The sequence below is a fragment of the Caloenas nicobarica genome, chromosome 7 (assembly GCF_036013445.1).
Source record: "Caloenas nicobarica isolate bCalNic1 chromosome 7, bCalNic1.hap1, whole genome shotgun sequence".
Taxonomy (NCBI): Eukaryota; Metazoa; Chordata; class Aves; order Columbiformes; family Columbidae; genus Caloenas; species Caloenas nicobarica.
In genome coordinates this window covers 18,271,406-18,295,172 of record NC_088251.1, presented here as the reverse complement: position 1 = coordinate 18,295,172, position 23,767 = coordinate 18,271,406, and the positions used below count along the sequence as shown (strand labels likewise).

Below are 23,767 nucleotides of genomic sequence, written 5' to 3'. Positions count from 1 at the left end.
AAAGAGAAGACTGTGAAGCACTAATGCCACTATAACACTCTTGGCCATTGCTGGTGTATAGTGAGAGTATCAGTGTGAATGTTTAGTTTCGGGCACAGGGCAGAAAACAGCCATTTTCACGTTGTCCTCAACATCGCTCTGGACAGAAATGCTGTATTTGAGTTACCTTTCATAACTCTTCTGTATTTTTACTTACAGAATCCTTTCAAGTTGTGGTAAGAGGCAACGGCTTTTATCATGCCAGAAATATCGACCAGGTGCTCTGCAGCTTCAAGCTCAATGACAGCCTTACTATCAGTAAGTTTGCAGGCTGGTGGATTCCAGGGCCCCTGTGCCTGTGTCACCTCATGGGACACAGTCCAGCTCTTATCCATGTCAAGGGGAGTCCTTGCAGTAGATGTGGGGGGAGCTTGATAAGAATCTACACCTGATAGAAGCTTGAAATTAATCCTTATTCAATTTTTTGACCTGTGGGTGTTGTCTTGTGAATGCTTATATGGGGCATGCTGCTGCACAATGAATTTCAGTCATTGTAATGATGCACATGGGTGATGCATGTACAGTCAGTGAGAACTGGGTATCGGGTTTTAAGAGGGAGAAATAAAATTGCTCCCTATTCCCTTGTTCATCACCAGTAAAAAGAAATAATGCTATCTTGATCGACTGGTGATGTCTTCAGATTCTTTATTCACCAGGTCAGGAGACACCATAAAGCAGAGCCTTCCCAGGCTTGCTCCATTCCTCTCTGATGCCAGTAGCTTGTCTCATTGCATCAAGCATGTAACGTGGAAACTCGCTGTCACTGCTGTGCTAAACAGGGTCTTTTGTTTGCTGTCTCAGCAGCCAGGCAGAGGACTGAATGGCCAAAAAAAATTGAGTGTCCAGTTTCTCAGCAGTCCTCTCTTATTCCTGAGAAGTTGTGTATGTCTGGCAGGGTGAAGCACGGCATGGGGAGGGGAGTTGTGCTGCTTTTCTGTATATGCTACCCTTGTTGGCTGAGCACAGTAGAGGCTTTCACATCCTGTCGTGGTCAGACTGGTGCCTTCCCTAGCAGTGAATTCACTTACAAGAAGGAGTACATGAATCACTCCTTCATTTCCTATCCTAGTTGTCTATGTAGAGACTGTATTAAGTAAACTCAGGTGGTCTCACACTCATTCCACTTACAGATGCCCTTTGCCAGAGATTCATTTCTTGTGCTTTACCAGGTAGACAGACTTTCTGCTTTTTCTTCCTTGTCCCTAATCCACTAGCACCTTGACTGGACTTCACACAGTGAGTGCTAAGCCAGGCCTGGAAGTATCCAGGAGGAAAGCTACCCTAATTCCCCATCTCCTCCACATTGTGTTTTTCCTTGGATTAGGTCTGCAACAGATGTGATGAGACACTGATATATGCTGGCTGGCTTTTTGCTCTCAGGCTGGCCTTAAAACATACCACTGTGACTTCCATGGCCTCGTCTCTGCCAAAACAGGGAAATGAGTTTTGTCTTCGGGTGCACTTGGAGTGAGTGAAGCATGAAGGAACAAATCTTATATCTGTTGCTGCTTGAGTTAATTTTTTTTTTTCCCCAAGGTAGAAAGAACAATCAAGCCTCTTAAGTATAAATAAGGTGGTAGTTTTTACCTTATTCAACCCTTATTTAGTTGAGTTGCATCTTGTGGAGCAGTCTTGCTCTGGGCTAGCAAGGTAGCTGCTTTGCTGGCCATTCAGAGCTAAGCTGCGGTCACAACAGTGACTTGTCTGGTGTTCTGCCTCAGCTTACACAGTTAGTGGAGTGGTGTTGCAGGATTACTGCTGGGCCTCTTCTCTGTGTTCACGGGACTTGGCTTTCTGGATGTGACTTTTGAAAGCACCATGATTAGCACTGCTGACTCTTGGAGCAGTGGAGTGCAAAGAGGTGGGAAAACACCCATGGCCTTGCTTTTGATTCTGCCTGCACCAAACCACCATAAACATGGTCTATTTGTGGATGAGGCTGCCACAGAGGGGAGGCTGGGGAGAGGAGAAGCATCAGCTAGTGCAGGACAGGTCCTCTTGGTAGCATCAGTCATGGCCCCTCTCTGCATGTCTCCTGTATATGAATAACCATGGTTTGTTTGCTTGTTTTTCTCCGGTGTCTGTCCACTTCAACTCCATCCCAACTCTATCCTTCCTTTTCTCTGGGCTTAAACAGTGCAGCCTTGGCTTCTCCTTTGTGTGTGTGTTTGGAAGTGGGTAGGCAAAAAATGAACCCTGTACTTTGGACTCCTTGAGTAGCCTGTCAGAGTATTCAACATGAGTAGAATTTGCATGCACTTTTCAGATAGACAAGGTGAATATTGCTCAAAGCTGGCTTCCAAATGCCTGATCATTGCTATTGGGAACAGAGATATATTTCCATTTCTTAGCTGTGGTATCTCTAGCCTGATAACATTGTATTGGCATCTACGAGAATGGTCATCTAGTACTGGGTTTTATGATCAGTATCGTTGGGGAATATTGGTACTTGCCCATATACTGAATTTGTCTGTGGCTCTCCAGGGGGTGGCCTGCTTGGGACGATTTATTTTTTCAGCCCTGACAGTTATATTAATTTCTTTTCAGATGAAAAGCCGACCTTTGTTCATGATACTTACTTACTGTGTCCTGCCCCAGTGATAGAAGATGCTGGACAGTAAGTATTGTTTTCCAGCGTGTGACAAGAGAGAGGAGACTTCTGGATGAGGATGTCATTACTGAGGCAATGGCTCAGAATTTTGCCCAAAGTGCCAAGCTGATAAATTCGTGCAGTGTGTGTGTGTGGCAGGATTACAGTATCCCCTTTGTGCCAAATCCTCTCCTAGTATGAAGCAGCACAGCTCTAATCAATGCTGGGTATCCAGCACTGATTAACCAAAGGCCTTGTTGGACCATGGCCCCGCATCATAATCATAGAACAGTGATTTCTCCTCTGTTCCTATATCCTTTTTTTCAGACCAAAAGGTAATTGAATTCCAGGCAAACTTTTCATTTTGATTGAAAAGAGCTGCTTATTTGAATTCTTTTGGTGCTGTTGTAGATTTTCTTCCTGTGTTTTGCCCTACTCTGTCTAGTATTGGTGTTTTTCAGCTGTTTTAATCCTGCAGACTCCTGGGAGATATGGCACAAGGCTCTACCTTCCCTCTGAGTGATGTTGTGGGTGCTTAAATACTGTATGTGGGTGAGGGAGAATGCCTCCTTCTCCTTCTTTATTCATGGGTGAGGGAAAGTTGTTTGGGGTTTGTCACATTTTTTTTTTCTTCTTCTCTCTCCTTTCATCAAACCCTGTCTCTGATACTGGAGAATGACTACAGCCGGATTCTTCTTTAATTTTATTGTCGTTTCAGTGTTTTTACCCTTGACCTTAGTGCAGGTATTCTTGATCTGCTTGGATGTAAAAGAAAACAAGTTCTGGCTCTTTAAGCTGCAGAAGGGGTTTTAAATAAAAGTCTTAAAGTTTCTTGTGCTATCTAGGGTAGTATGGCAAATGTCTGAGACTTTGTTATGACTAGCAGTCCTAGTGCCCTTTGCCTTGGGTGGGATGGAGGTTTTTTAATAAAGAGCATATGCCCCAACTCAATTAAGCCAGCATAAAAAGCGTAGCTCCTGGGCAAGCAGTGAGCCAAATACAGGTGGGCACCTGAAGCCATGAAAATGCCTTGACTCAGCAGGACATGCTATCCATGTGTGTTCATGAGCCAGTGGCTAAAACACAACCAGAATAAAGGTAACAATGGGTTTAAAAATGACACTAAAAATAAGTGTATCTGTTTTGTGCTTTAGGGTGGTTTTCCTACAAGTCAGCATGAACAACGGGCTAACGTTCATCTCCAGCTCTGTCAGCATCACCAGCACACAGTGTGTAAGTAATTGCAATGGGGCTTGACAGAGAAACCATGAGATCGTGGTAGGAGACAGTGGTTCTTCAGGCAAAGCCTCCCTGAGTGAGCATGAGCTATCTACAGCTTCTGCATTACAGTTGCTGACTGGATCCCAGCAGTTCTTTGAAAAATAACCAGGGCTAGTTGATGATGGATACATCATGATAGATTCACTGCATAAAAAATTACAACAAAAGGCACCCTTCCATTCCTGTCTGAGGAAAGATTGATCCTCAGAGCTGGGGCCTGACTAGAAGGGAATCTGAGAAATGAGGGAAGGAGCATCAGGAATCAACACGCTGTTGAACTTTGAGATCTCTTATGGTGTTCAGGATGAAAGGAGCAGCTGCTGGGACTTGGATCTGGAAGGCCCACAGCATAGAAGATCCTCTAAATTTACATTATTATTTTTTGGTTGGAGCTTACAATGTTTGTTCTTAGACCACCACAATTTGCCTTTACTAGTTCAGGATTTGCTAAGGCGTTTTTACAGTTTTAGTGACAGGGGCTAGTTGTGTTTCTCTTGGTGTTGTGGGGGATGACTAGAAAAAGAAACCAGCCTCAGATCCTGGGATGAGCTTCTTGATAAAAGGCTGCTACTCAAACCAGCCCAGGGAGAATGTGTTGCTGCAGGACAGTGATGGCTGTGATATGAGCATCTTCTGGTCAAAAAGGCCAGGTAGAGTGTCAGAGACCAACAGCTAGAAGTAATCCTGTATCAAAATCTGATTTTGGAATCAAACAATCAAAATGAAGAATCTGACTATGAGATAAACAGTTGTCTTCCTTGCCTTAGAGTAAAAATAAGCAGTGCTCAGAGCTGGTGCTAGCAAGTATAGCAGCTAAGGGTGTTGTCTTGTGTTTGTGGAGTAAACCGTGTTACTAAAGTAGCTGATAGCAAGCAACTTGTATCAAAGTAGAGCTTTATTGTTATTAGCATCAAAAGGACTTTTATAGCCTATGCCAAATGCTGTCATACTGGTTTTTAATCATTGTTGACCTTTTTGACAGCTGTAGAACAGAAGGGCAGGAATGCAGATAAATGCAGTGACTAGAACTTGCAAATCTCATTTTCTGATGTTTTCGGCAATGAAGTTGGGAGATCTCATACGAGATTGCTGGAACAGCATAGAGTATGGGGACTCAATTTAGCAGAGATGTATTTGCTGCTTAACCTGATTATTTTTATTTTTCCAAAACTTTCCCCCACATTTTTCTATACTGAGAACTGATATTTTCACATTTTTTTTCCCCTCTTCTACCTCTAGTACAATAAAACTTTTTGAGTCTGCAGTGAAACACAAGTGTTAACTGATGCATTTAGTTACTCACATGTAACTTATTTCTGATGAAGACTGAAGTCTTAGCCCTAGCTGGTGTTCCCACACGCCAGAGCATGGGCAGAGGAAGCTTTCTTCTTGGTAGCCTTAGGATAAAGAGAGGAATCCAATCTCCAGTCCTGTCAATCTGACAATTTTTGACCAGTCTCTTGCAGACTGAATGTGAAGGAGGCAGGAAGCCTGGTTCTCAGCTGATTACAAAAAGTCTGTCTCTGGTCACATCTCGTAAACTGGGAAGTTGGCAGCTCAGTTTCCAACTTTGTCCTAATCTCCTGCATTTCACTCTTCTCATTTTAGAGACTCCCTCCATTTCTTTTCCTCTCCTGTTTCCTTTTGTGTGGGTGGCAGTCAGCTGGCCTGCTCAGCTGTCCTCCCCAGCTGGCCCTTCTGTCTTTTCTGTACAGTAAGTATCTTCACTTTACTCCTAAAGCCTCAGTGTGATCCCTGTGCTTACTTCTGTTCAGCTGCATAGAGTCTGCTATTTCCTTTTCAAAGTCCAGCTTCACTATGATGCTTTGTATATTTAATCATTAAAAGAGGACTCTTTTTAGCTTCTTGCTGCCAGCAGGTCTCGAGCTGCTGCTGGCAAATGTCTCTGCAATTTATATGAGCACTTAGTATGGGAAAAGCGATGCCTGGGAACAAAGGCTACAAAACAAGGAGGTAATGTGTGTTTGGAGTAACAGTAGCAGTGGTATGTGTGTCTGGGACTCACGCACTGCATTGCTCCTGTGCTTGGATTTGGTTTTAAGGAGTGCAGTAATACCTCTTAAAGTTATACTTGACTTTTACTCACCCTTTTCTCAGCAAAATGACTTCATTGGGAATTCAGGCCTCTCAAATATTTGCTTTCCAGATGTGTTGGTGCTACATGGGGCTATGGGAGGGCCAGATAAAGGGGGCTGCAGCACTGAACTGCAGCTGAGTAGTGTGTCATCTAACAGGACTCCTTTGAGCAGGGAGCCTGGCACAGGTTGCAGCACTTCGCCTGGGCTTTCAGCTGCTCCCTGACCAAATGAATGGGGTGAGCTAAATAGTGTACCCCAAGACAGGTCAGTCTGTGTCTATAACAAGAATCCACAGAGAAGTGGAGGGATGGTGATGCTGTGACACAGATATAGATTACTGGACTACCTGCCTAAAAGTATGGAGTAAGAGCTGTGGTGGTGTTAGTCCCATCTTGAACATGTCAGTCTTGACAGCTCTAGGATTTGGCCTGAGAAGGAACTAGGTGCTACTCGGTGTCTTACCCAGGCTTTGCTAAGCTTTTATCAGCTGATACTGTCTTTTCTACCCTCAAACCTTTCACTGTTTGAAGGGAAAACAAGCCCACTTGGAACAGTGAAGGCAACTCCTGTTGTAAGATGGGAGTAAGCATCAGTTTCTGGTGTCAAGGGAATTCAACAAGAAGTTTCATTTAGTAAGATGAATCCTCCATAAATCTTTGGAATTTGCCTTCTTTCTGTTTTTCTTCCCACCTGTCCTCCTTTGAAAATCTCTTGCAGCTTCCTCTGTATCCAGGTCCCATTCCCTCAGCCTGATTCACAGACCTTTCTTGAAGCTCTTTTTACTTCTTCCTGGTCCCAGGCTCTCCTCTAGTTTGCTGCCAAGTTTTGCCTTTTCTCTGGCACCCCTCTTGCTGGTGAATTGAATCTCCTCTCAAACTCAGAAAATGTACCATTGAAGAGGTTTCTTTTCCCAGTACAAAAGAAATGGCTGGAGCACCAGAGCTAATCTTAAACTAATCCCAGAGCTCTGTACAGTCCAAGGAACAGTTTCTCCCAGCATGCCACTGCTCATCTGGGATAAATGTTTAATTTCCAAAAAGCCATGCGCTCTGTGTGTTCTGCGGGACCAAACAGCATATGAAGACCTGCTTTCCTGTAGTCATGAGGGCAATACACAGAGTTAACATCTCTTTTTAACACGCTGACATGAAATGCTCCAAGTGCAAAGAATCCATTAAGGTTTACCCAGAAAAATCAGAGCTGTGATTCTCTTTTCATTGCCTGGCTGCTCCCAAAAGCTAATTTCAAATGTTAACATGTGAAAGTTTTTGGATTCTACTAATTTTAAAGAAAATTTAACTTTGATTTTGTATGTAGAGACTCATATATCCAGCCCCAGAGTCCATATACATGGAATATATATAAGAATCAGAAATGTTTAAGATCCTGATTACAGCATCTCATTAAAAGTAATGAAACCAGCCATAGGAAGCATACCAAGAACCAGCAGAATTAAGAACTAGTTTGCATAATCACTCAGGCTGGGCTTGTGTGGATAGTTTGAGGCAACATAGGCAGGTTTGGGAGCTGGTGAGGCTGAATGGGTAAGTTGTGCTCTGTTCTGTGATGTTGACATGTGAAGAGCTATACGTAAGCTCTTAGCTCCAATATCCCATTCTTTGAATATCAGCATTTGCATATTCTGCATCTCTAGTGATGAAAGGTTGCTCTGCACACCTGAGAGCTCTGTGGTCATGTAGTTTGCAATGTCCCTCTGGCAGTATTTAGAGACTTGTCAGCACAAATTTGGCAATGGTTTGTATACAAGTTTAACACCCTTGAATCTAGTGGGCTATAACATAGCATAAATTTATGTATAAATTATATATATATGTACCACAAACAGGACATGCTTCCCTGAATCATGATTTCAAATACTGATGTGATTCTAATGACAATAGCAACAGACTGCACAATCTGCCTGAGACCTCATAGTAAGGGAAATCTGGCTCATTTTGCCCAGTCTAAATGTGTAACTTCAGGTCTCCTGCCTTGTTTGACATGTGCAGATAACTCAGAAATAATCATCTTGTTTACAGCTGACTGGGACCGTCCTTTTTATTGCTCTCCTGATTCTCTTTCTGCTGCTGGCTCTGGCTCTTCTGTGGTGGTTCTGGCCCTTGTGTTGCACGGTGGTAAGTGCAGGCTTTTGTTCTTTTGATTTGGTTTAATTCTTCCCTGAAAAAGCACAGAGTTAAACTGTTGGAGAACAAGATATGAAACCTGCTGCAGAAAAGTGTAATGGAACTGGTTTACTAATATGTGTGTAAGTTGTTATGGTCCTTTTTAGATACAAGAGTTAGGTTCCTTTTTTTTAATTCAATTCAGAGGAGCTGCAGATTCTGAATGATTTTTTTGCACTAGTTTGACAATTATATGACATTTTAAAGGCAGAACTATCAGAATACAGAGCTGTATTATGAGTTACTTAATAGGGTACCTCTTGACTAATCAGATAGTTCAATGTGCTGGATTTAGCTTCTCATCTGCATTTATTTTATGCCTGCTGAAAAGCAGCGGGGCTAATGAGAGGATTGAATGTGGGGAATAAAGCAGGGCAACCCACCTGTGATATAAACAAGAAAGCAGAGAGAACATAGCATTGAGATGGATGAACCCCAGCATTATCTCAGGCTTCTCCCATTATTTACATATTCCAGGTAATCAAGGAGCCACCACCACCACCACCTCCAGAGCCTGTAAGTATGCTATTTTTGAGCTCTTGCACTGTCTGCAGCCACTGTAGTGTATTGCCCTGCCCTGTAGTACACTGTAGAATACTGCCCAGGAATGTCATCCCTGTAGGTGTCTTAATGACACCTTGAAGGCTGTGAGAGGAAGTCTCTTGGGTCAGGATGGTTATTTCTGCCTTCTAGCCTCTTCATATACATGCAGCAAGATTATTTCCATCCATGGAGAAAACTGTTACATAACTCAGTAGTACACAGACCCAACAGTTCCTGTGCTATTTTGTTCTTTGTGCTGCACATCAAACAGGTATGTAAGCAAATCTTTGCTTCTCAAGCTGTGCTGAAAGCTGTGCCTCCTTCAGTAAAGCTGCTGTCACTCTCAGCAGGACCATAGCCCAGACTGGCAGTAAGGAGCAAAGTCTGGCAGCTGGAAAAAAGGACAGCAAAGGCCACGTTCTTGGGAGGCAAGAGCCTGCCCTGGCTGTGGTTCTGCTGCAGAGTGACCTTTGGAAAGACACTGAGCCTTTCTTCATTTAGGTTGTAAGCTGTTTGAGGCAGAGTTGTGTTTAGTTCTTTTTGGGACAGTGACACTCTGACTCTGACTCTGACCTCAGCTTAGTTTCACCGTACTAATTTCATGGAAATAATAGTAATAAATAAAAGTACCTCCAGAGAAAACTCATGCCTGCCTTTATTTCTTTCCTAGGCATAGACAGTTAAATGATGGAAAAAATACCTGCCTAACCCACAAGGGAAGATTACAGTTTGCTGCTAACTTAATGTAACTTGGCATGAATGTAAGGAGGCAACCACAGCTGCTGTTTTGAGGTTGTCAGAGGCCACCATTACTGTGTATGTGAGCCTGATCCTGGGCAGCAACACTGTGACAACTTAACTTTGAGATACACACCAAAAATCATACTAGTTTTAGGGTGATTAGTGTTCTCATGAAGCATGCAATTACAGCCATGCTCTGTTTGAAAGGAGTTTCAGAGAGAATCACACCCCTGCAACAGAGTTCCCAGATGCTTTGTGATTACTCTGATCAGCAGAGATTTTAAATGCAAGTAGAGACTGAGAGCTGACATGAGCCTCCAAGAATAGCGCAGAACAGATGTTATCCATCCTGTTACTTGGCCTTGTCTTTATCCAATATGGATTGATGTTTCATTATACTTATCACTAGCCTCCCAAGGTATGATGACCTGCCCTTTAACAGATACAGTCTGGTATTGCTCCTATTAAACTGAATATAATTATCTAAAACTTGTTCTAAACTGCAAGCATTAGATTTCCATTACTTTTCAAAATGTATGTGGTAGCTGTTGATGTTGCTTTGTTATGTGTTCCATGTAGGGGATGTTTGGTATAAATCCTCCATCAGATGAAAAAGTATCAGCCACCACTATTAACTGTGTCCTCATATTGTCAGGCTTGCCAGCAATAAGAGTTGTTAGACATCAGCACTTAATCTGTGTTACTTTGCCTGGAAGAGGCAGGATATTTTATATAGGACTCAAGTTCACAATGAAATCAAACAGAAAGGAATTAATACTGCTGATGTAGTTCACTGAGTACTGGTTTAGATATGGCATGAAGTGGGATAAAATTTGTGTATTTGTTATACTCTTAAAAACCAACTAAACAAAACAATGATCAATAAAAAAATCAAACAAAACCCCAACAAACCAAGACAACAGAACCCAATGGCAAACCACAATCACTTCCTTGTATATTTATTTGCCTGACTTAGGATAAAAACAAAACAACAACAAAATACCTCAACCAAAAAAACCAAAACAAACAAAAAGAGCCCACAAACAAAAAACAACAACAAAAAAACCCAACAACAACGAAACCCCAAACAAAAAAAAACCCACCCAAACCCCCTACTAGTTAATGGAAATGTCAGCTCGAGTCTTGCCTAGCCACACTAAAGAATTCATTGGAGGAACAGACCTATGAACCATAGCTGAGATCAGATGTCACTGAATAACTGATGGAAATACCTTTCTCCAAGGCATAAGCTAAGAGTTAAATATAAACAAACAAAAACTAAGGCATGTTTTTTTTAAAAGTTATTGTTGGCTTTTGGACTTTCAATTCCTTTTACATTCCAATAGAAACATGTAGGGCAATCTTGAGAAAATGTCACCTAGTAATCTGACAATGATTTGTGTCCTTTTCTAGTATTTGGTTTTCTCTTTCTTAATTTTTACTGAAAAAAAGAAGTCCAAGCAGTGTTTCTATAAACATACTTGTACTGATGAAAATTAGCAGAGAGCACTGTGCCTGGCCAGTCTGAAAGCAGCACACACACTTGCATATCAGCATAAGGTGTGTATTTATTTGTCCTTAATAAAGAGTGTGAGGAATGAAGGTGGTATTGTAGGAGGCTTGTTGTGCCCTTTCTGCAGTTATATATGTACTTGGAGAGTGTCATGGTGTGACTTTCAGCTGCCTCAACTCAGTATAATGATAGGGAGACTGAGAAATCCCAGTGACTTCTATCAGCTCAAGATGATAGAGCTGGAGATATGTTCCCAGGGTTGTCAAACCAGAAACCTTTGCCAGCTTTTAGTTAAGCAAGAACAGAACAACAAACCTGAAGTAAACCCCTGATTCAGACTCTCCCACGTTCCAGAAAAATAATCTGCAGTCTTTGTAATTGCAGGTCAAAAACTCTGGATCTGAGCTTCCTGACAATTTGGAGATGCTCCAGTCTGAGTCTTGGTTCCAAACTGTACAGCTTGAGCCAGACTCTACAAAGAATCAAGCAGTGTAGAATAAACGGTTGCAGCTGCCATAAGAAAGAGGTCTGATGCACATGTTAAAAAACTCACAGTGGTAGTGGTTTTTTTTTTTCCCCCTGTTAGGTGACATCGAGTTCTAAAAGTGCAATTAATAAATGATTTCTTTGGGCTGACTGCTACATTTTCTGCATAGCATAGTGGCAAGCCAGTATAATGTACAATTCATCTCCAATTTGCCTTTCCTTACAAGTCAGTTGTGATTTTGAAGCTCAATGCATATTTGACTAAATAAAAGCTGCCTAGAGAGAGGAACAGGCAATCCTCTTTGGCTTCCCTAGTTAAAATTGCAGCTGTGGAGACAAGAGATTTTTGGGTTTTTTGTCAGCAAGTAAGTATAACACACAAAGCCAGGATTAGACCATAGGATGTTCACTTCTTTTTCCATAGTTTATGCTGTTTATGTGAGAACAGTAGTAATATCTCCCTGTCTTTCCCATAGGAATCAGATGATGAAGATGGATTGCCAAAGAAAAAGTGGCCAACCGTGGATGCATCTTATTATGGAGGTCGAGGTGTTGGTGGAATTAAGAGGATGGAGGTATTTGGCTTGTTCTTTAGTATTATAAAAATCAGCACATTTAAATATAAATTGTAGCAATATGGTTTTATGTGATTTTTAGAAAACTACCTTGATGGACTAGAGACTGGGATTGAATTAGGGTTTGTCTACCTGATTGCACCTGCTGTCCAAGTAACAGAGATCAAGCTGCCATCATTTGCATGAATAATTAAATGCATATAGCTTTATGAGCCAAAGAAAATTTGCAGTTTAAGAAGTGGAATACGCACTAAAAGAAGTTTTAATTTAGTGGATCAAACCCTTCAGTGCAGTTGGGTCACAGTTATTTTGTCTCAGGCAGAGTTACAGTGGTTTTGAGTATTTGAGGGTGCCATCTATGCTATGTCTGGCTGGCTGGAAGCAGTTGGTTTGGGGAATTTAAATCAGTGAATTTTCTTTTGGTTTTGTTTGGTTTTTTTCCACGTGTGGTTTTTTTTTTTTTCCTTTTTCAGTTAAGCATTAACTCCTAATGCACAAGAACACATCTGTGGTGAAATTGGCCAACAGATCAATCCTGCCCTGGAACATGTACACAAGCCAGTCTTGATGTGTAAAGTGAGGAGTTACTGTGAAAGAAATATGCCTTATGCTGTCCTGTGGCATCTGTGTTCCAGGGAACCATATGATCCAGTCTGTGATCAGCTGCTAACTCCTGCAAATAACCATGTTGGTGAAATCAGTTCAATATTCCTAACCATGAATAATATAAGGCAAGGAATTGTTACTCACCTTTGTCAGCTGAGGGCGTGATGATGACTTTTAGGGATGTCATAGAGTAGAATCATAGAATCATTTCAGTTGGAAGAGACCCTCAGGATCATCAAGTCCAACCATTACCGAACTCTAGCACAAAACAATGTCTCTAAGAACCTCCTCTAAATGTCTTTTAAACACCTCCAGGGATGGTGACTCCACCACTTCCCTGAACAGCCTGTTCCAATGCCTGACAACCCTTTCCGTGGAAAATTCTTCTCCTAATATCCAATCTAAACCTCCCCTGGTGCAACTTGAGGCCATTTCCTCTTGTCCTATCATTTGCTACTTGGGAGAAGAGACCAACCCCCTCCATGCTACAACCTCCTTTCAGGTAGCTGTAGACAGCAATAAGGTCTCCCCTCAGCCTCCTTTTCTCCAGGCTAAATAGCCCCAGTTCTCTCAACTGCTCCTCATCAGACTTGTGCTCCAGACCCTTCACCAGCTTTGTCACCCTCCTCTGCACTCTCTCTCATATTTCAATGTCCTTCTTATGATGAGGGGCCCAAAACTGAACACAGGATTCAAGGTGGGGCCTCACCAGTGCCCAGTACAGTGGCAAAATCACTTCTCTAGTCCTGCTGGCCACACTATTCCTGATACAAGCCAGGATGCTGTTGGCCTTTTTGGCCACCTGGAAACACTTCTGGCTCATAGTCAGCCAACTATCAGTCAACACCCCCATATCCCTCTCTGTCAGGCAGCTTTCCAGCCATTCTTCCCCAAGCCTGTAGTGTTGCCTGGGGTTGTTTTGACCCAAGTGCAGGACCCAGCACTTGACCTTGTTAAACCTTATACAATTGGCCTCAGCCCAATGAAACTCACACCAGAAACCACACTAGATCTAACTGGTAGCTGAGGGAGGTGGGCTAATGTAAGCCAGCTGATGATCTGGACCAAACTAGGACTAACAGAATGAAAGCAATGGCTTCTCAGCAAGTCCCTGCAAGTCAGCAATTAAAGTATTGTATCTTAATATCCTTCACCATTTTCCTTGGGAGAATTTTGTCCTTGATGCTATGGATCATATATTGCCCTGGAAAGCATGATCTCATTTCTGTTTGAGGTAATTTAGACAACAAAATCAGAATTTCAGCTTGAAATAAGTAGTGTATTGTATGTGAAGATAAAGTTACTGACTTTTGCTTGTGGCTGTGCAAGGTCATCTTTGGAAGAACTGTTTTTAGTAGTAGCTGCACAAATTTGAGGGTCGATGTTTTTCAATTGCTCATGTACTTGTCTACTGACCCTTTTTTCACTTTTGAACTGAACAACAGGAGCTGCGTAGGGCTGTTTGTAAAGACTGCCTGCCTTCAGCTGGTGCTGCTGCCTGCTTTTTGCATGAGGCAATGCGGAACGTATTACAGCTGTGTCCTAGCAGAGCTGGGCAGAGCACTTCAGATTGCACTGGGAAATGGGCTAATCTGCCCTGGATGCTCTGAATTCCCACAATACCTTAGGTTGCTAGAGGTGAGAAGGCTAGTAGTTCAAGCTGCTTTTGAGTGAGAATATTTGACTCTTAAATGTATATTTCTGATTACAGTGGGAGTTTAGTACCTTTGTAAAATTATCTTCGTGTCTGGTGGCACTGGATCATCTGATGAGAACTTGATTAATGTCTGTGAAAACCACCTGTTGGTGAGGACTGCTGAAGTGTTTCTACTTACAGTGTGCTTTCCTGACTTCAGGTGCGATGGGGAGACAAGGGGTCAACAGAGGAAGGAGCAAAACTGGAGAAGCCCAAAAATGCTATTATTAAGTTGCCAGAACAGGAGTATGAGCCATGGGAACCTAAGCCGAAAAAGCCCCATGTGAGAAAACCACCTTCCCAGCGGAAATGGTACACTCCGATCAAGGTAATGTGTCTGCACCACAGTTTTACCAAGTCTCTTGTGTCATGCATGTTGCTACATCCTGCTTTCTTAGTGCAGCCTTTCTTATGATGGAGCTGGGAGAGCCCATTTAGAAAGATGGTCAGTAACCCTCAACTTTGCTCATTTCTTTGAACATGCATTTCACCTGGCACTGTGTTGCTGTAGTTTTTTTGAGGAAAAGTGTAGGGTATTGGAGAGCATGAGCAAAGATCTTTCCTCCCTCAGCTCACACCTTCTTTTCAGGTATTTTTGCACAGCCTGGATCTCACAGCAGCAGATATCTCAACTCTTGGGGAGGGTGGAGGGGAGTGCTGGTTGTACCATCTCAAAGCAACACACAAAGAGGATCAGATAAACTGTACCATCCTTGCTTTGACTGTACTGTGGCTAAGATGTTGGGTTGGGATTCAGCTCTGTTCCCCTCTAGTTCAACCACAAGACATAGTGTTTGCTCTCTAGGTAAGTCAGTCTCTCCACACTTTCATTCCCCGTTTCTCCTGTGTCATTATAGTATCTGGCGTCTCACTGTCTTTTAATGTATATATCCTCACACAACCCTTGAGGCAGGGCAGAGCTGTTATCTCTGCTTACAGAGAAGGAAGCTGGAGGGCTAGTGCAGGCCAAGGGACCAGCATACCATGCTCATGCTCAGTGCTTTGTGGGATGAAGTCCCCCCTCCCCACCATGCTTACAGATCAGTTTAACAGTGCTTGAATTTAATGTCTGGAAAGTACCTGTGAATTTTAAAACCCTCTTAGATAAGTGGTTCTGTGGCTCCTTATCCATGTTTCAGCTTGCCTCCCATCAGTACGGTAATTTTGCTGTTCTGCCTTCTGTTTCCATGACATGTGTCTAATCGAACCTCTTAGGGGAGTTTTCACATTAAACCGCAGTCATCCTCAGTGAGTTTTGAGCAGATTGAATGTTGTGCCCATTGCATGTTGTGTACATGTTACCCCATTGAGGTCTCTTTTCTGGCTATCCAGGTAAGCCATATACAGAGGGCAAGGGTACAGGAGCAAGGTTTGTGGAGACAGTTTAATACAGAAAGGCTGGGTCAACTCACCTGTAGTTTAATCTCATGCTGTTTTCTCTAAATTTCTTGGTCATGTCTTTTTTTTTTTTTTTTTTTTAATTGTTCCAGGGCAAACTTGATGCACTGTGGGCTTTGGTTCGACGAGGCTATGATCAAGTCTCTCTTATGAGACCGCAGCCAGGGGATAAGGTAAGGTATCACAACCATGTTCACACCATCCCATCTGGGGTTTTTTGCCTCTTTTTTTTTTTTTCTTTTCTTGTCTGTTTTCATGTTACCCCAAAGCTAAAAATTTGTCACAAGAACCAGAGATTTCAAAATAAGTGAAAATGTTTGCTGTGGCATCTATTTAAAAGTATTGCCCCAAAAGGTCAACACCAATGTCTCCACTATGATCACTGTGGAAGAAGCCGGCCAGCCACAATAGTATAGGAGACGTTTTTCACCTATATAAGTTCTTAGGCTTGTTTGTCTGGGGACATAAGTTCAAGTCAAAGGATAGGTTCCTTGTGGGTTTTGAGGGGCTGTTCCTTTTGAATGTAATATGCAGTAGTCATTCTACAGCAGTAATGATCTTTCCCACCCAACTTCATAAAAATACTTCTCAGATATAACAATAAAGTGATTAATGAGAGAAATCATGAACTGCGCAGGTGATGAAGAAACAAATTACAGCAAAGTTAATGGAGAATAAAGTTTCTGTAGAATTCTATGCAAAGACACATTTCTTAGTCATATCCTATATGTAGGCAGATAGTACGTCCTGTCTTGATAAAGTCTATTTGCCATAAATAGGTGGGGAATACATTTCTCCTGGAAGGAAACAGGGAGTTTTTCTGTGCCTTGCAGAGCCACAGAGATGTCTTAGTGCTGCTCTTGGGCCACTTGCAATAGCTTAGTTCAGAGCTCTCACAATTTCCCCGTGAGAGCCTGTCACCATTATGGTTGTCTCCATCTTGTTTTTCTGGGGCACAACTCCATAAGAATTGTGTTGCTGCTTTGGGCTGTTGCAACTTCAGGTCTGCCTTTCTGTGGTGCTGCTTTGAGACATGAGAACTAAGCAGACAACAGCATTTTTCTCCCTGCTGTGGCCCTTCTGGCCAGAGTCCATGCATTTCATCACCTTTGCTTGCAGTGGAAGGGGTTATAGAGTTAGAGCAGTAGGAGTCATAAAGTGCTTTTCTGGGGCAGCAGTGATACAGAGGCCCTTGTGCTGGGCTTGTTTGCCTGGCTGATTTTTCACACCTAATAACAGGCTTTAAAAGTAGCACTAATTTGCATCATCTAGGGAAAATAAGTTGCATTCCTCTGGCTTTTGGCAAAATACCATTACAGCATTTGTCTGGTTATTAACCAAACATGCAGTTGGGGTATTTGAAGTTTAGTCTCTTCCATTTTTCTTTGGTGCGTAAGGAAACTAAGAAAACAAACCCAGCTGCTTATGCTGCTTTGTAAAATGGTCTTAACTGTTTCGCTAAGCTGCATTTTCAAGGCAGCTGTGCTTGAGACGCGTTATTTACTTTTTAAGCACGATCTAGAGCTTCTGAATAGGCTCTTTAGGCCCAGCTGTATTTTGATAGCACTAACATTGTATAATACAAATCTATCCTCTGCCTTTCACCCCCTTGGTTGGTACATTTCTATCAGTGCAGAGCACAACAGAGCCTCTGTTAGCCAGCATGATCAAGAAACTTGCAGGGGGCTGGCTCCGAACAGGGATCCTCAGTTCCTTGCCTTCCAGCTCTGCTGCAGGGAGGATGAGGGAGTCAAAAGAGGCAATGTAAACCATAGCAAGCTGAAGGATTTTTGTATCAGGGGGAACATTAGAAAAATCAAATGTACATCTGGGAAATAGGGTGGAAATAATTCTATTGAGCTATATTCAGTGGAAGAATAGGATAATCTCTGTTCCCTGGCCTGTGGAATTAGCTAGAGCTGGAGAATATTGAAAGGGAAACAAGAAAATGGCTAGAAATCCTGCTGCTGTGGAAAAATAAAAAAAGGATATCACAAGCCTGTATGTCATGGAGAAAGCTAGCACAGGAAAGAGCAAGGTTATTATTTATTGTTTGGTTGACTTTTCTAGCAGCAATTCTACTCAGTGGAGAACTGGCTCCTTGTGAGTTAGGCTTTTTGGTAGAGGCGAAGTGAATAAATAACTGTACATGTATGTACACATAAGTATATAGGCGTATACATACACATGCATGGAGTTACTTCATGGCTGAAGAATGGGGAGGTTATGTCAGTGCTATGAGTGAAGGGCAGCATGGGGAGCCTGGAGCTCTGGCTGTGCAGAGCTGGAGGAGCCCAGCAGCCCCAGGAAGAAGCCCACAGCCCCGCTTGACCCCACCCCAGTGGGGACAAGGTGTCTCCTGTACAGGGGTGCTGACAGCAGTGGATGGATTTTGGTTTACTGTTGGGTAGGCATGACAGTACAGCACCTCAGTGCATCATGTTCTTCCAGACAGCACCATCCAGAGACCAGTGACTGTGTGGCTGTCTTGGAGAGAGGATTGCTTTGCTTTGTGGGGCAGGGGGGAAGAATTATTTGGGATTTTTGGTTTGCCTTTTTTGTTTGATTTTAAGGTAATTTCATAATCGTCTTGGTTGTTCAGGAAAACTTAGAGCTCAGAAGTCAAAAAGAACACACAATTTAGTTGTGTTTTGGAGGTGGCATTTGGATTCATAACTCAGAAAATGCGTGTGTCTGAATTTCCTAAAATAGATCAGATTATTTTCACATTTTTGTGGATTACCAGAGACACAGGTTATTTCCCACTGGAACAAGATAACTCGCTAAAGCTACATTTTCCAAATTTCTGTTTCACGGTTTACTTCCCTAAAAAAAAAAAAGTTGTCATTTTCCATTTTTATTGCTATACTTGAACATATGTTCACTTTTTGTAGCCATTAGGGGAAAATATAGCAAGACATTTTTCTCTGCATAATGAAAATATTAGTTATAGTAGTGAAATAACATCCACCGTACAGGGAGAAAAATATTTTTCACAAGGCTTTTTGGACAGGGGAAAGATGTCAAAGGATAATTAGGATAATTTTTTGCATTAAGACACCTCAAAAACCTCTGGAAAAGTGTAGTTTCTTTCATAACTTGGAAGTATTTCAGTTTGGGAGCTTTTCACCCTCAAAAAATCTGAAAAATACTTGTAGAAAAAAAATCTTTCTTTGATAGTTTTGGTGAAAAACAAAACATGTTAATGTTTTTGATTTCACTAATGTATCTGGTTGTGTCAGAGAAGCAAAAGTGTGTTAGACATTTTTTTGGACCTGTTCAATATCTTCCCCACAACACAGCCCTCTTCTCTTTGGCTCTGCAGAACATACAGAGAAGGCAGTAGTGCTGCCCCAGGTTTTCAAAACATGACTTCTTCCCCACTCCCATCACGAAGGGAAGTTAAAAAGGGCACTGTGTATATTTTTTTGAGTCATGTGGTGTAGCCCATTGCAGAGCGTGTGTGAGAGCCTTGCAGTGGAAATTCAGGCTGAAGCGTGTGTGCAGCAATACAGGGCTGACTGCTGCAAGGGACTCTGTCCTTTGCTCTGGGTGACCAAGGCTTCTGTCTGTCCATACTAATTTCTTTCTTCATCATGATCCTGTTGCCTTTCCCAAACCACCTGTGCTTTTCTCAGCCTGTGATCCCCTTGGACTCCTGCCCTAGACATTCCCTTCTGTTTCTTTATTTAGTTTCTTTCTCTCCTTGCTGTCTCTCTGTCCTTGTTTGCCTGCATCTTCTCTAGATCAGACAGACTGGTGCCCTGCAGTCCTGCCACCTGAGAGCAATGGGCTGCTGACCAGCCTCCTTCCCCTGCTGCTCTCATGCTGCAGGAATGGAGCTGCTGGTAGGAGCATGCCCCAGCTCTGGCTTTGCTGCAGACCTCCCCTGTCCTGGCTGGTGCTTTTCAGGGCATGGCAGGGTTTTCTCAATAAACAGATCCCAGGATGGATGACCTGGCAGTGTTGAACAGGATTGTATTAATGGAACTCGTTGTTAAAATCACAGGCACTTTTCGGAACTGACTGAAGAATATCAGCCAAGCACAAGCTTTGATGCCTGTTCTCCTGGCAGCCATGCCCGCACTGCTTGGCTTGGCTCTGCAGGCAGCTCCTCCTCTTGGTCTTCATTCAAGATCATATCATGGGCCAAGCACTGAAACTGGTTGTTGTTAGTTTGGCAAGTACCCCAGTAAAGGGTCACCGCTCACTCAACTTTTCAGGTCACCCTGGCCAGAGCTTCTGTTGCATCAGGATGGGACAGCAGGGTATAATCACACACTTAGCTCTACCCCATCATTAGCAGACAGGCTGCTATTTGTGGGATGGCTTTTTGCTGAGCTCTCTGACAGCATCAGCAGAGATAAAAAAGGGCCAGCAGCTCTCCTGCAGATTGCTGGGTGTTCTTCCTTGCAGTAACGTACAAAGGTGAAGCCTTGATGGGCATTTGTGATACTGCTGCAGTGATGGATCCCTTGGAGCTAGACTTGTATTATTCACTTGCTCTGTGAGGAATTTGGGGCTTAGAGGACCAGCAGTTTCTCTTTTGGCCCAACAAAGGGATTGAGATCTCTGACGTGGGGACACTATGTTCACCAGCAACAGGGAGTATGTCAGAGTGGACATGTGGCTGGGCAACCTACTTCTTGCTCAGGATACTCAGGCTGCCTTGAGGGCTTTCTTATTCTGTGTTGGTGTCCTTCTGAGCTTGCAGGGGCTGCCATGAAGATTGGAGTTTGGGAAATATTAATATCTGGCTATTTCCAAGTATCTCATAGAAACCACAGTAGCTGCTGGGGCAGGTTGTCTGTAGTGTCTGCAAAAGGAACTTTCAAGCTCTTCTTCTTGGCCTCACGGATCAAAAGTGGGGCTGTTACCAACACCAGCAAGTAAACTTTAAAACTTCCATTATGTACAGAGAGGAAGGTGAGGTCCTTCTTTTGAATGGTCTGCTTACTTGCTGGTTTCAGCAAATCCATTCCATTTTGCATTTCAGCACATACTGTCACAGGAAATTCTCAGCAGCTCGGTTTACCAAAAACCTCAATTGAAAAAAAAAAAAAAAAAAAAGAAAGGACTTTTTTTTTCCTCCAGGCAGGATTGCTCTTTTTTACTTTAAAGCTTTAGAAAGTGATCTCATTTTTGTCACTGGAAATTACCTGCAGGAAAGGTTGGGAATGTATACTGGATTTTGCTGTCACCGTCACCCTTGTATACTCATGGGACTTAGAAAAAAGCAATGCTTTAGCGGTACTGCCCTGTGGTTTGCACATACAAAGCCCTTTTCTGGGGAAGGGGACTAGAAGCAGGCTGTTTTGGGGATGGGGGGCGGGGCGGGAAGCTTTCAGATTTTTGTACCTTCATCATTCCATAAAACTGAAGGTAAAAATACTGCTATACAGCCAAAAATTTCACAAACTATGAGCAGCTGGTCATATTGGAAGCCAGGACTTTTGGGTTCTTTCAGGTTCTCACTATTGAGTTACTGTGTGACTTTGAACATGGCATGGCAGCTGGAATTTTAAACACCAGCCTCTGAAATGAGGAGAACAGAAACATTTGGATTCTTCATTCTGTGCATCCCTTTCAAAGTTATCACACTGAACCTGATACATTTGTTAAAGCTCAGAAGGTCTGATTATCCTCAAATTTTGAGTGATTTCTGGTAATGTTAGACATGACATATACCTTAGTTTTCCTAACTGCAAAATAATCATGACAACTCAATATTTACCTTCCTTACAGCTGTGAGATTCAGTTAAGTCCTGCCAGGCACTTTGTGTTCCTCAGATGAGTGGTGGGACACCAAACCTATTGATTATTGATAACTAGTAATTACTTTCTGGCTGCTGTCTACAGGTGGTCAGCAGTTTGAATCCAGACAACAGGGATGGCAGCACCCACCTGTCACTCCATGCTAGCTGCCCATGGACAGTGCTATTTGAAGCTCTTACTAATTACTTATTTTCAAGAGCAAGTAATGGCCTTTAATAGGCTTCCCTGCAACTTGCTTGGAGATGTGTTGTAATCACCCAAGTAGTAATTGGCAGAGCCACAGGGGATGCTGGAAAAGCAGCACTGAACTCTTTCGGACTATATGCATCAGCAAATGTTGCTGGGTTCTGGAGCTTTTCTCTCTTTCCTTAACCTCTCTGGAGCCAATTAAGCTGCTGAAAAATTAAAAAGATGGTGACAGGGCCTGCCACAGGAGGTGATTTCACTTTGTCACTTTCAATGAAAATGTGACACAGGTAGCTCACTTTTTTTTTTTTACATCCTCCAAAGGACACTAGTGAAAAAAGCTCCCTGGTGTGGGACCAGTGTCCTAATGCGCAGTTCCCAGGATGTACTGAGCACTGCAGATGAAAATATGTAATCAGTGATTAATGAATTTCCTGTCCTGCAAGACACCAACATACTGGCATTACCTCTCACTCGTGCCAAGATCGTGTTGTTTCTGATGTGTAAGAATTTACAAATGGTCTTTGGGGATAAATGCTGCCTGGCTGCCCCTGAGTGGAGTCAGTGGTGTGTCCACATCTTTGGGAACCGGAGGCACCTTCAGTAGCAACAACCACAAGAGGCTTCTCTGAAGGACGTATACCAATCCCAGGGCTGGTGCCACTTAGCACACAACAGGATGAAGAAGAGTTGACCTTGTGATTAAAACACTGAACTCTGACTTCAGAGACCTTAGCTGCAGCTGAAATATTTTACTTCTGTTGTACTGTCATTCCCCACCAATAAACGAGGTGAACAGTAACTTGTAGGAGGCTGAAACCATGTTCTTAACAGCATATTGATCACTTCATAGATGGACTATGTTAGGTAGATAGGGATGGTTCTGCTACTCTTTAAGCATGTTTACCACTTTGATATTTCTTTTTTTTTTATAGTAGAGGAACAGGTTCATCAGATTTGTTTCTTTTTTTGGGGACGGAGTGTGACTTTGGGATAAGAACTATGATTTAGTCTCTTGTTAACTGCAACTCTGAAATGTGTGCCTTGGGGGCATAGGCTCTTGCATGTTGTTATCAGAGTTTTCCTGGCAGCGCTTCATTGATGCTCCACAATTGTACTTACCGAGTACAGTGTGACTAAGTTACGCAGGCCTGGCTTGGAGTTAGGTGATTATCTTGGGGCTTAGGAAGAAGCTCACAACTGAAGATACATGTTTTTTGAAAAGACAAGTACACAAAAGTACATGCGGTTGCTTACTAGGACTGCCTATACAGATCCACTGTTTGCACATGCAAGTGAACCGAAAAGCTGTGGCCAATATGTTTGCTTCTTGGCAGTGCCCCTGGATCAATGCTGAACCCCATGTAACCTTGTTTCAGCTGGATTGCTGTGAGCTGTGTATCCCTCATTGTCTTCTGAGTTAGTTAACAGTCTAGAATTTAACCTACCTGGCCCTTCTTAGCTCTGTGCTTACATACTTCTAGTAACTATGTAGGAATTAGTTTTCCCCATATGCAGAATGAGTAATGCTATGGTCTTCCCGTGTAGGTGATTGAGCTCTAGAAATAAGAGTAAGATAATGTATTAATGCTAGTATTTATACTGAAGTTATTGTACAGACTGATAACTAAAGATGAAAAGGTATTGTATCATTGCTCCCTACAGAGCAGCTGTAGTTCTGTATAAGCTACTGTGGTTCATGTTGTGGTACCAGAATAAAACTCAAATTGCTGTGTCTGCCATTGTACAAGTAACACAAAGATACTACCCAACCTGAAGAGCTTATGAGCTATGTCTGTTGAATCTTGTTCAAAACAAGATTAAGTTAAGATCATAAATGTGTTTTATATGCTCGTTTAGTCTCAGGAGCTGTTCCTGGAACAAGAGGACTGTAACCACTTTGTGCTCTTTGCAGCAACACTCATGGATTCTGCAGCATTTTAAGATCTTTCTGCCCTTCCCCACCCGTTTTTCTCTTTTTTGGTTGTTTTTTTTTTTTGGCACGTGAACATACCCCTTATTTTTGGGTTTCTTCTAAGGAACATAATTACTCAAG

At 42.6% G+C, this 23,767-nt stretch overlaps 1 protein-coding gene across 1 annotated transcript in view; it reads left to right on the top strand.

Moving 5' to 3' along the window:
• ANTXRL (ANTXR like) overlaps window positions 1–23,767 on the top strand; it is a 63,297-nt gene that overhangs the window by 24,048 nt on the left and 15,482 nt on the right. The window contains exons 10-17 of the mRNA XM_065638915.1: window positions 199–297; window positions 2,587–2,656; window positions 3,784–3,862; window positions 8,049–8,144; window positions 8,670–8,708; window positions 11,952–12,050; window positions 14,513–14,680; window positions 15,843–15,923. Of these exons, the coding sequence (XP_065494987.1) occupies window positions 199–297; window positions 2,587–2,656; window positions 3,784–3,862; window positions 8,049–8,144; window positions 8,670–8,708; window positions 11,952–12,050; window positions 14,513–14,680; window positions 15,843–15,923 (731 nt within the window). The remainder of the gene's footprint in view (window positions 1–198; window positions 298–2,586; window positions 2,657–3,783; window positions 3,863–8,048; window positions 8,145–8,669; window positions 8,709–11,951; window positions 12,051–14,512; window positions 14,681–15,842; window positions 15,924–23,767) is intronic.